This window comes from Sinohyriopsis cumingii, chromosome 9 (genome assembly GCF_028554795.1).
Source record: "Sinohyriopsis cumingii isolate HCF-2022 chromosome 9, ASM2855479v2, whole genome shotgun sequence".
Lineage (NCBI taxonomy): Eukaryota > Metazoa > Mollusca > Bivalvia > Unionida > Unionidae > Sinohyriopsis > Sinohyriopsis cumingii.
Genome location: NC_142969.1, coordinates 33,468,442 through 33,483,599, shown reverse-complemented (window position 1 = coordinate 33,483,599; position 15,158 = coordinate 33,468,442). Strand labels below are relative to the sequence as shown.

The 15,158-nt window shown below is 33.4% G+C and overlaps 1 protein-coding gene across 1 annotated transcript in view; it reads right to left on the bottom strand.

The window, feature by feature from the left end:
• The window catches only part of LOC149791511 (uncharacterized), an 82,770-nt gene that overhangs the window by 11,818 nt on the left and 55,794 nt on the right, over window positions 1-15,158 (bottom strand). Inside the window, exons 39-48 of the mRNA XM_089970027.1 lie at window positions 13,306-13,419; window positions 11,613-11,726; window positions 9,989-10,224; window positions 9,521-9,585; window positions 8,440-8,597; window positions 6,162-6,261; window positions 4,295-4,308; window positions 3,801-3,942; window positions 2,790-2,998; window positions 998-1,083 (exon numbers count right to left, since the gene is read on the bottom strand). Coding sequence (XP_089826153.1) covers window positions 998-1,083; window positions 2,790-2,998; window positions 3,801-3,942; window positions 4,295-4,308; window positions 6,162-6,261; window positions 8,440-8,597; window positions 9,521-9,585; window positions 9,989-10,224; window positions 11,613-11,726; window positions 13,306-13,419 — 1,238 coding nt within the window. The remainder of the gene's footprint in view (window positions 1-997; window positions 1,084-2,789; window positions 2,999-3,800; window positions 3,943-4,294; window positions 4,309-6,161; window positions 6,262-8,439; window positions 8,598-9,520; window positions 9,586-9,988; window positions 10,225-11,612; window positions 11,727-13,305; window positions 13,420-15,158) is intronic.

Genomic DNA, 15,158 nt, shown 5'->3' with positions numbered 1-15,158 from the left:
ATAAATGTCTGAAACGATACTCTATTTCTGCCTATCTTGATATATCACACTATTTCTTAAATTCCCTCTTTCGGAAGATGATGGTGAAGCAGGTTCCAAACAGCTTTTAATTCTGTTATTCTTACGTTGTAATACTAAATAAGTTACAGACATTTTGCAATAGTGCAAGAGATGCGTTATTTATTGACTCCCCATCTCATTTCATTTGCTGTTTGAATTGTTCATTTTAAACTAGAGCCGATGCGCTCCCTCAATTCAGCACATTTTTTATACATGTATATTGATAAAGTCAGTATATACGGACAACGAATACATTTCACATTGCTCATGCACGGTGATAGGTATCATGCGTTAAAGGAAAGCTTCTCAATGTTTAGTTATATATGAGTTATTCCAAGACAAAACTATTTTGTAGAAAACGTTAATTTTTGACACATCCTGCTGTCTGCATAAATAAAACACAATATATGAAATATCGCCCGAGGAACATCTGCAGATCTAAAAACAATCAAGTCCATTACTTCAGCTACTGCCATTGCTGCTGATCATGTCATTAGACGTTCATATATATATATATATATATATATATATATATATATATATATATATATATATATATATATATATATATATATATATATTGAAATGCATGAAATAGAGTTTTTCTATTTTGAAAGAAAATTAACAAAAGCCCATATCACATAATCAACGGATAATTTGCTATGTATATTTCTGTCTCTTGTCCTGGAAGTTAATAATGATAATTATAATAGTAATAATAATAATAATAATAATAATAATAATAATAATTATTATTATTATTATTATTATTATTATCATTACAAACTCTTAATAAGATACTAAATATTGAACATACTGCAAAAATAGTTCCATATACAAAACGCACACAAACAAACACTAAGTTTTAGCTTTCACTTCACAAACAAATTCATGTTTCAATGACTGCTAATAACACAAAATAAAAACGCCAGCCCACCTTTTCCTTTGGATTCATATGTTCATACATGAAGTCCCATGAGAAATTAGACCGTTCATGTTGACCTTCAGTATGTTCATCTGTCCCTACAATAAATAAACGGTTAGATTCTTGAGGAATACATTTTCATCAAATGCATTAAGAAATATATCTTAATTACAAATCTTGTAAGCACACACACATACACACACACACACACACACACACACAGACACACACATATATATATATATATAAAGAATATAAATCGTACGGCAATAAAAGTAATTTCAAGTACACTGAATCCAGCAAGGGATCACGTCTGTCAGGGATTGATTAAAATAAATGCAATAAAATGACAATAAACTGACAACGTCCAGTGCAAAACTAGTTTCTCACTAGCCTCAGCCCTTCGCGGCAGATGTCTCCAACTCAAACCACGTTTCCCTGGACACAACACCCAGACTGGTAGAAAACCAGTTCCATATATACATCTACTCGAATCCAACCGACAAACACCAATATCTCCTCCCACCAACTGTCATCCAAAACACGGTATTAAGAACATCTCATATAGCCAGGCACTGAGGATACATGTAATATTCTCCGACGACGAAACATTCTAAAAATGGTCTGGAGAGCTATTTAAACATATGATTTATCGAGCCTATGAGAAAGACCTGATTGTACAGGCAACCCAAAAGGGCTAAACAACAAAACTGCAATGACCCACTAAAATATGATTGACAAAGAAGCTGTTCAGATGCCAGTCGCAAAACACTTCTCTCGTAGCCACACTTTAAGTATATATCACTTATTGCCATTGCTCACAACCCAACCGGAGTTCCAAAAGCTGGACAGAAAAGTAATCTTACTGGATACTCAACCTTAGAACATTGAAACCAAGCGGTTTAGACCAAAAAGATTAGAAAAGGACAGCAATGCACAAATACAGTTATCTTTTCGCAGCCGACACATTTTCTCATAATGATTATCTAAAATTGCTTATTAGTCACCCAATAGCTTATAATCACTAGTATAACACTAAAATATCTAGGATATAATTTGCGCTTACAAACATTTACATAAAATAACAGATGTCGTTATGTCTCATCGAATTCAAGGTCAATTACAAATATTTTTTAGCATCTGAAACAAGTTAAAACAAACTAGTCAAAACATAAAAAATATAAAAGTTTATTTCCTGTAGAAATAGTCAAGGGATATTTTGCAAACACAACGGTTTTTCAGTTTTATTTGTTTGTTTTGTCCATGTTTTGTACCTTCCTTTAAAAAGACTCACAAAGAGTCGAAAGCGCTCAGGAAAGTTAGACACTAGTATTGTACTGTTCGTTGTCAGTTTATTGTATATATATATATATATATATATATATATATATATATATATATATATATATATATGTGTGCGTGTGTGTGTGTGTATATATATATATATATATATATATATAGAGAGAGAGAGAGAGAGAGAGAGAGAGAGAGAGAGAGAGAGAGAAAGAGAGAGAGAGAGAGAGAGAGAGAGAGAGTGCAAGCGATGGAGACAGAAAGATGATATAATTATTTCGTCAAGATCGTGGGTTGTCGTATAAGTGAATGGAAACATATATTTATAGGCTTATACATAAAAATCAGTCTCACATTTCGCATTACAGTAAACCCTACTTTATATTAACTTGCTTTATATGCATGAAATTATGTAGGCAAATGACATATTTAAATATATAGGTATCGATACATGACCTGAATATTTGAAATACCTATAGGTGTCAGATTTTAATTATCAGTCTAAACATACTTTGCATGTGTCCTTGGTAAACGCCTTCAAATGCTGAATGAAATTGTTGGGTCTCTGCTGTACTCAGACCTCTATTAAAGCTAGCAGAGGACATATCTGAATCAGATTCCCATTGATGTGGACCAGAAAGAGGTCCTCTGCGCGCCACACCGGTGAATTTCGTGGGGATCATTCCGGTAGTTACAAATCCTTCCATCGAAGCCCTAGACCTGTGTCAATTGAAAACAAGAAAGTATAGTTACATAATTATATGACTTTCCCCATTAAATCGTATCGATAGGTCGAATCCTGAACATATGATATTTATATTCAATACGTTCAGTTGGACCCGGGCTCGCATGAAGTCCGTCCATGAGATTATAGAGTAAGAGAAACGCATGGTAATATCCACTGGGTAACTGCATGACACCTTTGAAAAGGTCATACTATCCAATTTGTTGCATATACATCAATAAAACCTTTAGAAGGAGTAACTATTCGATAGTTCAATCAATAAATTGCCAATTAATTAAATTAAAATACTACACAAAAGTGTACTTGTTTATGTCAAGCTTAACATATTGAGTAATTTTCACAAAACGTACAAGAAGGTACTTGAAATAGAAATAAACCCAACGGGTTTTGAATAAAATATTCTTAATATGTTAGTTAATTAAAATTTAATTTTGAAAGGCATAAGTAGACATGATCGGGCCCAGGTATAAGGTCTTTATATTTATGTCTTTGTATTCGAAAAGTTACACGTGATCATCGTGAAATGAGAATATGACTGATTATTACTGCAAGAAAATACATTGAAAGACGTCATATCAAGGACGTGCAGTTCACACAAATGTAATAATTATATTACACGAATTGTGCAGAAAATAGTAATAAATGGCGTAATAATAGCTGTAATTTTTACAGTTCCACGGATTCATATGTTCATGTATCTGATAAATAAGTTGTAAACATAAAGTCATAAACAAGTTGAGAAGTATAAAACTGAAATAATTATGACTATTTTTTTACCTTTGATCGTAGGAGGAGCTCTCTGAGAAGCGCTCTTTTTTTCTGGAACGTCTACAGTACAGGAGCACCACAATGGCTATCAAAATCAAGAGAGTTCCCAGTGGAATCCCAACACCTAGGCCAACAAGCAGCTCAAAGTTGTCTACAATATGAACAATCGAATACAATATTCTGACGACTAGGTAATATATAAAACTTTCCATAAATGTGCAACACAGTCGTAAAACGTATATGTCAATTATTTCCTTCCCAAAAAGGTTATTGAACACCATATGCGTTTAGTAAATATATAATTACTTTGCTTTAATTAATAAGCAATATATGCAGTCTCAGAACAGTTTGCTTGCCAGACTAACCTGTTTGTATTTATTATCAAAGTAATATTAGAGACATTGATATAAATGAAGATTGTCAAGTTATAGGTTGAACCTTTTATGAAGCGTAACAAAGCATAAAACACCTCCCTAAGAATGTAACAATTAAACTATTCTTACCTTTAGCCTTTTCTCTGAAATAGAAAATTTGTAAACAAAACTATATTTGTGTTCCATCAATATATTTTCTTCATGATCAATGTTCATTTATAAAACGGTAAAGTAACATCATAAACTATTGGCTAGCTTTGTCAGTACTTCCAGAGACTTCTAATGTCACGAAGCATTCTATCTGAATATTGTGAGGAAACGTGGAGTTAAGAAAAATGAAATTCATGGAATTGTGTTATTCCAGTTATTTTGCGCACTGACATTAAGTTAATGGAAACTATTTATATTACCACTATTTCTTGACATAGAGATACAGTTTATACATTAAATGTCTCAAGAATTACAACCATCCCACAGTCTGGTTCCGGTGCGACAGCCAAGTGGACAGGCGGTAAAGCAGCATCATGTATGTAACTGGTATGCAAACTGGTTCAACACAGAAAAGGTGTAAACACTTATCTGACTAATTCTGGTCTACGTTTTCCTTCTTCCTTTTGAATGCGTCCAATACCACTTTTTTGCAAAGGATTTTGTAGCAAAGAATGTAAAGAGTTACATGTCAGTAAATTAGCTGGATTGTTTGGTTATATGCGAGGATACAAATATAAAAGCATCCAACACAAATATACCTAGCATATTCTAATTTATATCTTTTCAAAGAAAGCACTACTTGTGACGGATGAAAATAACACCTCAGAAATACACAATGAAAATTATGCGTTGGTCGCTCGGATGACACGGCGTTGTACAATGGTTAAAAACAAACCTTGGTGTTTAATTCAACTAAGCTCTTGACTGGAATAAAGGGATGAATATAGCCTCTGTAATCGACTGTTTATTGCGAGTTTAAATTAGCAAGTGCAGATAAGGTGGTGGGTTGGGATTATTCATAAGTTTGTATACGTTTCGGACCTTAAAGTTAGTCACTTTTAACAAGCCGACTAGGAACAAGAATTAGACAGTACCAACTGATAATAACCAAGCAAACAAATGGCTGCTTCATTGCGCATTTATTTAATAAACTTCTGCAAAAATAAATATGTATGACAATATTCGTGTTAGCCCCTAACACTAAACATGTTGACGTCACTTATTTAAATATTTAATCAATGACCGCTAAATTGTGGCAATATTAAAACCCATAAAATATCAAGTTATATATATATATATATATATATATATATATATATATATATATATATATATATATATATATATATATATATATATATAATTAACTCGATGATCAAGCAGATTTACCCTTTCTACAAATGATCATGACAGCCAAGCGTCACAAGTGCCATTATAGTTACGCTGCATATAATAAATATAACATTAGATTGAAATAGTATTCCGAACTATGTTCTTGATAGTATGCTGCATACATACCTGTGTGTGTGTGTGTGTGTGTGTGTGTGTGTGTGTGTGTGTGTGTGTGTGTGTGTGCGGTATCCAATCACGATGTAAAAGAAACTATTTGATATTTTGACAAATATATACAAATCGGAGTGCTCGCGTTCTGCATATCAAACGACACAAACGTACTAATAAATGTTTGAAATGATTGTGCTTAATTGGCCTCTAGAGTTAAATGCAAATTAGTAGCTGGCATTAGCTTTGTTATCTTTCCTGACCTATTTGCACATATATCCGATACGCTGCATGAGGAACATAACTATTTTTCGATGTTAAGTACCTGATTTAAAACAGTGAAAACAAATACTACAAATATTTTGATTTGCATAAATTGTGCATTAAAACAAATAATAGACCATGTAAAAATTGCATTCGTAAGAAAGCATGATATAATAATATATAATAATTTATTATCTATATATAAACAAATGCCCTAAGAACAAGATAACAATATACTCACTTGCAAACTGCTCCACCGTCCTTAACGATGCATTCATAATTATTTGGACAGGGGTCTATTATCCTCGCATATGCCTCACAATGGTTCATGCTTTCCGTCACTATCGAAAATAATGCATGCATTAATGACATACAAGGTCAATTTTGATAAGCATATAAGTAATTTTTCTTAAAATATCCCCACAGATTGATTTGCATTATGGACTTTCCTCGCAGGAAAAATATAAACATTGTTACTTGTTAGAATAATTAAAAACATGCATGTACGAATTAAAATGTGTTAATTTTGTTCCAGTATTTGATGTACTTGATATAGAAATATGTGTGCTTGTGTGTGTGTCTGTTTCTTCTTGATATGTATTGTTCATGTTTGGTGCATGTAGACAAAGGTTATTTAGAAATATAATGTCTAGTGTTATGCACGGTATAACGGATATCAATAGGTGCGTTTGTATAATGACTTGAAAATGATGTAACACGAGTATGCCAGAAACTGTATAATGTATAATTCAAGTAAACAATCTAAATCATTCGATCAAATTGAACAACTCAATTTCAATTATATTTCACACATTTTTAAGAGAATGATATACTGTTTGGAAACAAGACATTATTAAAAACCGACTGACAAGCATCAATATCTTCCTCCATGTAGTATCTAAGAAAGGCGTCGGAATCGACTACATCAAAGGTTACTTATCAACCGAGTTTTATCTACTGTCGTAAAATACGATGAGTTGTGCTGATCACGAATTAAAGATCAGACATATCAGGACATTCAGTATCGATATAAATGAAAAACGCATGTGAACACCGTTTTGACATCTTAAAATACAAAGACATGTGTAAATAACTCACTTCATCCCAATGTTCCATCAAAATTTCTCTAAGTTTGGTAACATAATTTTTTCGCTATGGCTAGCAATAAAATCGTGAGAACCAGCTGAACATGACCTGACAGCACATTCGGTGTTTGTAAAACATTAAAAGCAAAGCAAGGTGAAAACCACTTACAAATCAAGCACCATGTTGAAAACATGGTCTTGTGCAATGACAATATGCGAGACATATCAACACATCAAACGAACATATTTTCAAGATCAGTTACAGCTGAATTTTAAATGCATGCGAGACGTACGTCATTATATCCAAGATATGCACCATTCAATACATGTAAAAAGAAACAGATGAAATGCCCACCTGAAGGTAAACTGTTCAGGCTAGTTGATTTGTAACGATCTGAGTAAACCCAGAAATGAGACTTTGAAGAGTACTATTCACACATGCAATATCACAATCCAAAATGGACTGGAATATACCATCATTATGGTCTATAAAGAAGTTTTGGATACTATCCGCAAAACAAACGGAAAGAGAAAACACAACTCTTTCTGACATCTGAAACTGAATGATAACAATTTTACTCTTGCTCACAGTTTTCTAAATACACCTCATTATCTAATTAGTCAGAAGCCTTCCGAAGATTAAAAAACCAAATAGGAAAGTTTGTTTAAATTTCACATCCTGCAACTCGGAAAGTTATAACCAACTGTTCTCACTATTAGAGCTTATGGAGGCTTTAAACAAGGCCCATGATCATCCGCTGGGCCAGACGAAATACATCACTAGCTTTGAAAACACCTTCCAGAATTATCATTAATATCTCTTTTGACAATCTTCAATAATTTATTGATTACTGATAATGTACCTAAGATTTTGAAAACAGCAACAGTAATACCAGTTCCGAAACCAAATACAAATAGTACTAAGCCTACCAACTATTGCCCCATCGCTCTGACGAGTTGTGTGTGCAAAACTATGGAACGTATGATCAATGCTCACCTTGTATGGTACTTGGATACTAATAATGTAATATCTCCATTTCAAATTGGCTTTCAATATATGGCTATCTGGTCTGTCTGGAAACATTTTTAGCGACTATTTTATCTTTTATATACCGTCCTTCCTACTCAATACCTTTTTATCTCTTCCTTAATACGCACCATTTACATTCCCCGTTGATTGGAAAATTTTATATATTACCTTTACCATCCTATAAGTTTTGCTTTTGACTATTTGATATTTATATCGCTGGTCGATACAAAACTTTTGATCTCTTACATAATCCTACATATAACGTTTAGTTTAGCGCTAATAGCCTAACAGTACTGATGCCCCGTAAAAATGCAACCAATCAACTGTTCTAATAGCAAATGTGACTTTAGACCAAAGTATTATTGAGAGAGATATGACCATAATGTAACATTTGGTTATTGTACCCGCTTGTCCATCAGCCATGATCGACAAAACTTTCACAAGTTTATCAGATATGTTGAAAGATTCACCGAAGGCTCTTGAAACAAATTTAACAATCAATGTTTTGGCCACATCTGTATCTCGGGTAATTAAAACGTATTCAGCGATCAAGCTTCCTGATCTGAAAAAAGAAATGTATCGGTGCGTAAATATGCAGCATTTAGATTGAGAGAAATGATCATAACAAGTGGGCGAAAAATGTTGGAATAATCAGCTATTCCATTGAGAACATTAATCACATTATTTAGTATAACGTTGACTTTCATATGTAACATCCATTAGTATTGCCTTTCACAAAATGTTAATTCTAGCATACTACAAGATACTATTACATTAGTATTGTAATATATGCTGATCATATTTGCACACTTGGTGAAACAACAATTGTTTTGCGATATAGTTTGAATGTATAAAGAATGCAAGGCGATAATAAAACAAAGTTATCATATTCAGAAAACGAGGACAAGCCAGAACTTAAATGAAATGTGTGTGGAATCTTTCTTGATAATGATAGATGAGAAACTGTACAGATAGGTCGAAACAAGTTATTGGTATGATGTGTTGTTTTCTGCGAAAAGTAAATGGCGATAAGGTTAATGTAGTTAGGACTTACGACTCAGTAAGTAGTTACGATTAATTACGATTCATTTTGTATGGCTTTTGTATCATGGATTAAAATATTTTCTAAAACATATTTGTCCCACTAACATTGTATTCAATATGATAATGTTTAAGTTGGAAATACTTTTATATTGGAGAAAGAATATAACTGGTCTCACCATCAATTATGTCTGCCAGATTTTTGTACATTCTAACAAGCTTCTATCGTGAACAAAATAGCCGAACATTCTTGTATGCGAATACGAAATATGCAATGTTTATGAATGTTTTATTAATTCAGCATCATTCAAGAGGCAAATGAAACGTTTACGTTGTAGATAAATATTATCAAATGTATAATTTTGATTAAACCTTTGTCTCAAAGTATTACACGTTACTAATACATTGGTGCTTAAATTTGTATTTGTTAAAAATAATCATTACCTTATTTTTCGTATTTCTACACGGACAAATTCCTCTCGTAGATTCTTACTGAAATAATCTGAAAGCTGGAAAATATATCACTTGTTTTAGTACATTAATTAGTAAGATCTGAAAAGAGTATTGCAAAATGCTGTAAGATAACTACATCATCACATATAAAATATTATATCATATTACACATCATCGTACAACTTACACGATATGTTAATAATATCTGAATATTGATCACACCCAAGAAGTCAGAAATCATATATGTGCTTTATTGCTTTAAACAGGTCTGTATAATCAATATAATCGTCTTTGTGTTGAAATCCAACAACAACAAAAATAATAAACATAATTGCTTTATATCTAGCACTTGCAACTGAAAGCAAGCTTTCCGGGTAGGTACAAAATAACAACTTTATTTACAAATATAGCCGTTTCCATCTCTCCATCTATCTATGTTTACAAGCATTGATATCTCACCGTCTGATTCAAATATGTTAAATATTTGTTATAGGTGTCGGACTTGTTCAAGCTCTCATCACTTGAAAGGTTAACTTCGAATATGAAAGTCAATGAGACAGAGTATCTTCCCTGCGCAGCTGTACAATTGATGCCATCTCCTACGAAATCTAAATAGCACAAGCATCGATAACTTCCGTTTATGTTTTTACAGTCTTGCGAACAGCTGTTGTTTGCATTGTGGCATTCATCAACATCTGCAAGAAATTATAATTAAAGAAATAGTTAGAAAGAGCACACGATCTCTTGCAAACACTATACATATATGTTTTCGAATTTAATTGCGTGTATGCATATCCTCAACGTAAAGATTTCGGAACTGAACAACGCAATTTAACCAAGAATTACCAATAATACAAAAATTATATTGACACTCCGAAAATGAAGTATGGATCAAACAAAAGTTTAAATAACGATAGTTTCTGTCCTTACTTTACTGTAATGAATGCATAGATTTTTAACGAAATGCTTTGGTGACATATTTTTCATTTAATGGATAAGGGTTTCAGCCTTCACTATTGCTTGCATAACACGTTTGTTTTGTGTAGCTTTTATAAATAAACCAATTGTGCATGCATTACCGGATTCAACAATGTAAACATGGCACTGTTCAGGTTTCTTGTTTTCCCGAACAACTTCAACAATATACTTGTTCTCCGTAGTACTAATAACAATAAATATTGTACGTCCAGTGAGTCAAAATAAAATTCCTGATACATTTGTATGGTCTATTTGTAGTATCTTCGAGGCAGGAGGTGAGAGGTGTTGTGTTTCAAATAATGATGAAGGGCCGTAGCGTAGCACATAATACGAAATCATTATACGCAATACAACAAAGATGCTGCAGGATAATGCAGTGCTGTGGTGGCGAGCATGATAAATGTAATTGCTTATTACATTATAAATCGATAGCTATGCTAAACACGGTAAGGTATGAGAATTGCAAGTGAGTGATATAATTCGTATCCTTCAGAGCCTTTCAGTTATATCAACATATTATTGTGTTCTAAAGTTATACCCATCTTTCACATGTACGTAGTCTAAACTTAGAAAGCACAAAGATTCGTTGTGTCATTTGAGCTGATAAAAAATTCATTTCACTACTACATTTTGATATGTGGGCAGAAAGAGATACGCAGATAAAAAGATAACATGCTACCCCCGATTAAAATAGTGAAGCCAAAACATATGAAATATAATTGCAATAAGGCATGGTACATAATCTTGGGACGGTATGAAGGAACAATCACCATTCAGATCTGTATCAAATGAAAAGAAGTAAACACTACAAGCACGACATAAATCATGGAATGGTGATTGCCGGTGGGTGTTTTGTTCTTCCTTATTTTTCCTTATTTGCAAGGTTACTTAGAAATCAATTATTTAATAAATGATGCACAGTTAAGATAAAGGTGAGGGATCTAGGTTAGGTACATTAACGCTCTTAAACATATTACAAGCATAAAGAGAGTTATAGCGTTCTTATAGCTATGAAAGTTGCAGCTAAATGCCATCAAATATGTGAAAAAGCTAATACAGGTTATAGTAGTACTAATATTAGTAGGGGTAGTAGTCGTATTATTACCATCAGAACAGTTCTTTCCATCCCATCCAGACGGACAATGACACACATAAGATCCATATGCGTTTGTACAGTTTCCTCCGTTGTTACACGGTTCTTGACTACACTCATTTACATCTGAAATGAAAACGTACAGATGAATATTGACTGAATAATCGTACATTGAAGACCATCGTTATACAACACATGAACATGATCGGTATGCACCATATGAAAATAAACATAAATGTGACCTTTAAAAGGAGCAAATTGCTTGTTGTTATGTCAAAACTGAAATGGCTATTTTTATTGCACGCGAAAGTTAAATTATATCTAACATTCCTCATGGGATACAGATTGTCGTATTTTCTATAAAACCCAAAACAGTATCTATCCGATATATTGCTAATCAGATTCCCAAAACAACACGAGCCATATCTGCTTTAGTGCAGGCGCAGATAAATGAAATTAGATTGTCTTTCCGTTCATTTTTGCGGTTGTATAGAATTATATCTGGCAATCATTCATAATGCAAAATTATGACACAGATACAAAAATGCCATTTTTCTAAATCCATGGCGATTAAAAAACTATTAATTGTTATTTAACTTAAATATAGTGTGGGCAGGCTCAAACGCGATCACCAGTTGACCAGCTACCTGTATGAAAATTAACTTGAATATGAACTCATATAACTCATTCGATTATAAGCATATCCGCAGAGAGCGTGCACATTAGTTGTGTTTCTAAATGATCAATTTTCTGCCAAGAAGCAAATCGTATATATGCCACCATTAAACTATATTGCTCAGGAACGTATTGTCCCTTTGTATCATACTTATCTTGAGTACATTGACAAGAACATTTTACTTAGTTTCATGATTTCCTATTTATAACTGGATTTTCATTTAAGGTACACATTTATCTAATTTCAGTAGAAAGTCACACTTAAGCAGAATATATGGAACAATGTCAGTATAAGCCGACTACATCGATGCGTAGATTACCTTATGGAATTAGATGTTAGAGCATATGAAGAAACAATCACGTATACAAAAGATTAATGCTAGCACTATCAATAGAATAATGAATATTAACAACTGTTGAAGTTATGACAGTAGTAGTGCTAACACCTCTATACATTTGCCACCGTTGCTTCAGGTTTCCATTCCAAACCGGATGCACATTTGCAAAATTTGAACCCATTTGTTTTGGCACAGTCAACCACATTTTTGCATTTGACAATGTCAAACTAATGCACATCCACACGAGCATATAATTCGAGATTAAATGTTCAATTTCAAAGATAATAACATTGTATTCTGGAGGTTGCAAACTTTAGTTCTTTCCTTTCAACAAACATGTAAAATTTAGTACTGATATATCAATAAGGCACTTGTTAGTAATTTATTGCAACCATACATCTAGCAGAAATGCAGGCCTGCTTTCGGAAAGATTATGGTCACTTTGTTAGAATAGTAATGTTTATGAATGATTTTCAAATTCCAGCTCTGTAGTGAGAATCGAAGCAAATCATCTTGTAGTAATATCTACTTTAATCCTATTCATATTGTTACTATTATTTTACTTCTTTTTCTTTTTCGTCTACGTCTTGTTCTTGTTCTTAGCAATATTTTTATTTGTAGTAGTTGTAGGTACAGTATTAGTAGAAGTATTAGTGCTTGTAGTAGCAGTATAGAGGATGCAGTTATATTACCATCAGAACAGTTCCTTCCCATCCAACCAACTGGACACTGGCAAACATAAGAACCGTTTGTATTTGTGCACTTGCCTTCGTTTTGACATGGAAAATCATTGCATTCATTTATATCTGAAATTTAAGAGAAATGGAAATTATAAAAATATCAATTATTGGTTACATTCTAAAGATTTGTGAATTATATATTGTCTACAGCAGCTACAATTTGTACGAAGAAACGAGATTCTAGAACATGAAAGTATTTGAACTGTATTGATGGACTAGCATTGAACAAAATAATAAGCAACCCAGCTCTTTCGACGTGAGACCGTGTGTAATGGAATTCGGATGATAATCAGACATTGGGGAAACATTTAAAACGTTTCCTAAGGGCCGTTTGTTTTCCTAATCTCGCGATTCAAATTGCGTATAAGCATGGTTGTCCTATTACATTGGGTAAGGGACATACCCATATATACAGGAATGATTGCGACAATGGAGCTGTCAAGGTAGATGAATCCCTATCGACCGGTGTAATTTTTTCCAATTTGGTCCTGTGGCTGATCGCTATATTTATTTATGTCTTTATTTATTTCAGCCTGAACTCATCTGGTTTTGGAAAATGAAATTTTCATTCTTAAAATCATGACCTTTCATTGATAATAGAAATGAAATTCCACTCAATATTACTCCGTAGATCTATTCGAGATTTTTGCAAGAAAAGGGCCTTTATTTCCCTTTTAATTCCATTGTTCATTTCCGAACAGAAGCGCCCGATGAAATCACAACATATGTTTACAAGTTTTTTCCCCACTAGGTTATAAATAATGTGACCATTTTTTATTATGCATTGTTGCTACATTATGTTTGTGATGGAAGTATTTTCTCCTTGGCCCATTGCGGGTCCGCGGTTGTAGAATAAGACTTACGTTCCTCACTACGACTAAGTAGAGGCGACCTGCTTGCCTTAAGTTGTGTCCCGTGTCGGTGGAGGAAAGAATCCTTTCCGATGCAATACACTAATTTGGCCTCGACTCCTTCTAGGCGGGTGGTTGGGATGGGCACGGTCTCGACAACTATAGTTTTCAGGTCAAGCCCTATGAAGTCTTTATTTACTCGTTCACCATTTATATTTTTCTCTTTTTATCTCTCTTGATACTACCGTTGCCCCTATAGTCTATCCCTTTGACTTTCCCTTCCCAAAGTCTTAGCATACTTCGTATAAGTTGGTGGCTTAACGGGTCAATCAGGAGGTAATTTTACCGATCTTAGAAGGCGGTAGCTTCACGGGTTAATCATAGGTAGTTTTATTGACCGAATGTAGCATCTGTGAATCCCTTGCACTTGAAAATTGTCCCCTTGTTGGGCTTCATGGTGTGTTGGGAGCACGGATGATGAATCCAAAATGAACCAACATATAAATTTAAAACAAATCAAAATTAACTAAGCAAAACTGGACTTGAATCAGTTGACGAACAATGTAGAAGGAAGTCATTTCCATGCTTCATGGTTATACAATCTAACAATGCCTCAAAACTTCTTTCCGCCCTCTCTTCTTTTGTTATTGGAAAGACAGCTACGGGAACGATCGGAACATCCAACATTGTTTAAAATTTTAAATCGGGTTGCCTTTTTGTTGAATGTGATCGACGTGGTCAGACAGAGAATATCAAGAACTAAAAACTTTCTTCATTATTCAAGTGACATCATTCGCTCACACAATACTCAATACGTCCAAATGCTAGTTTCGCTGTCCTGAAGTGTTAAATTCAGCGATACAGATAACATTGACGGGATGAAAAACGTAGGTGTGGATGCAGTCGGTAGAATAAGTATTAAACGTAATAATAATTTGCAGGATAACAACACTA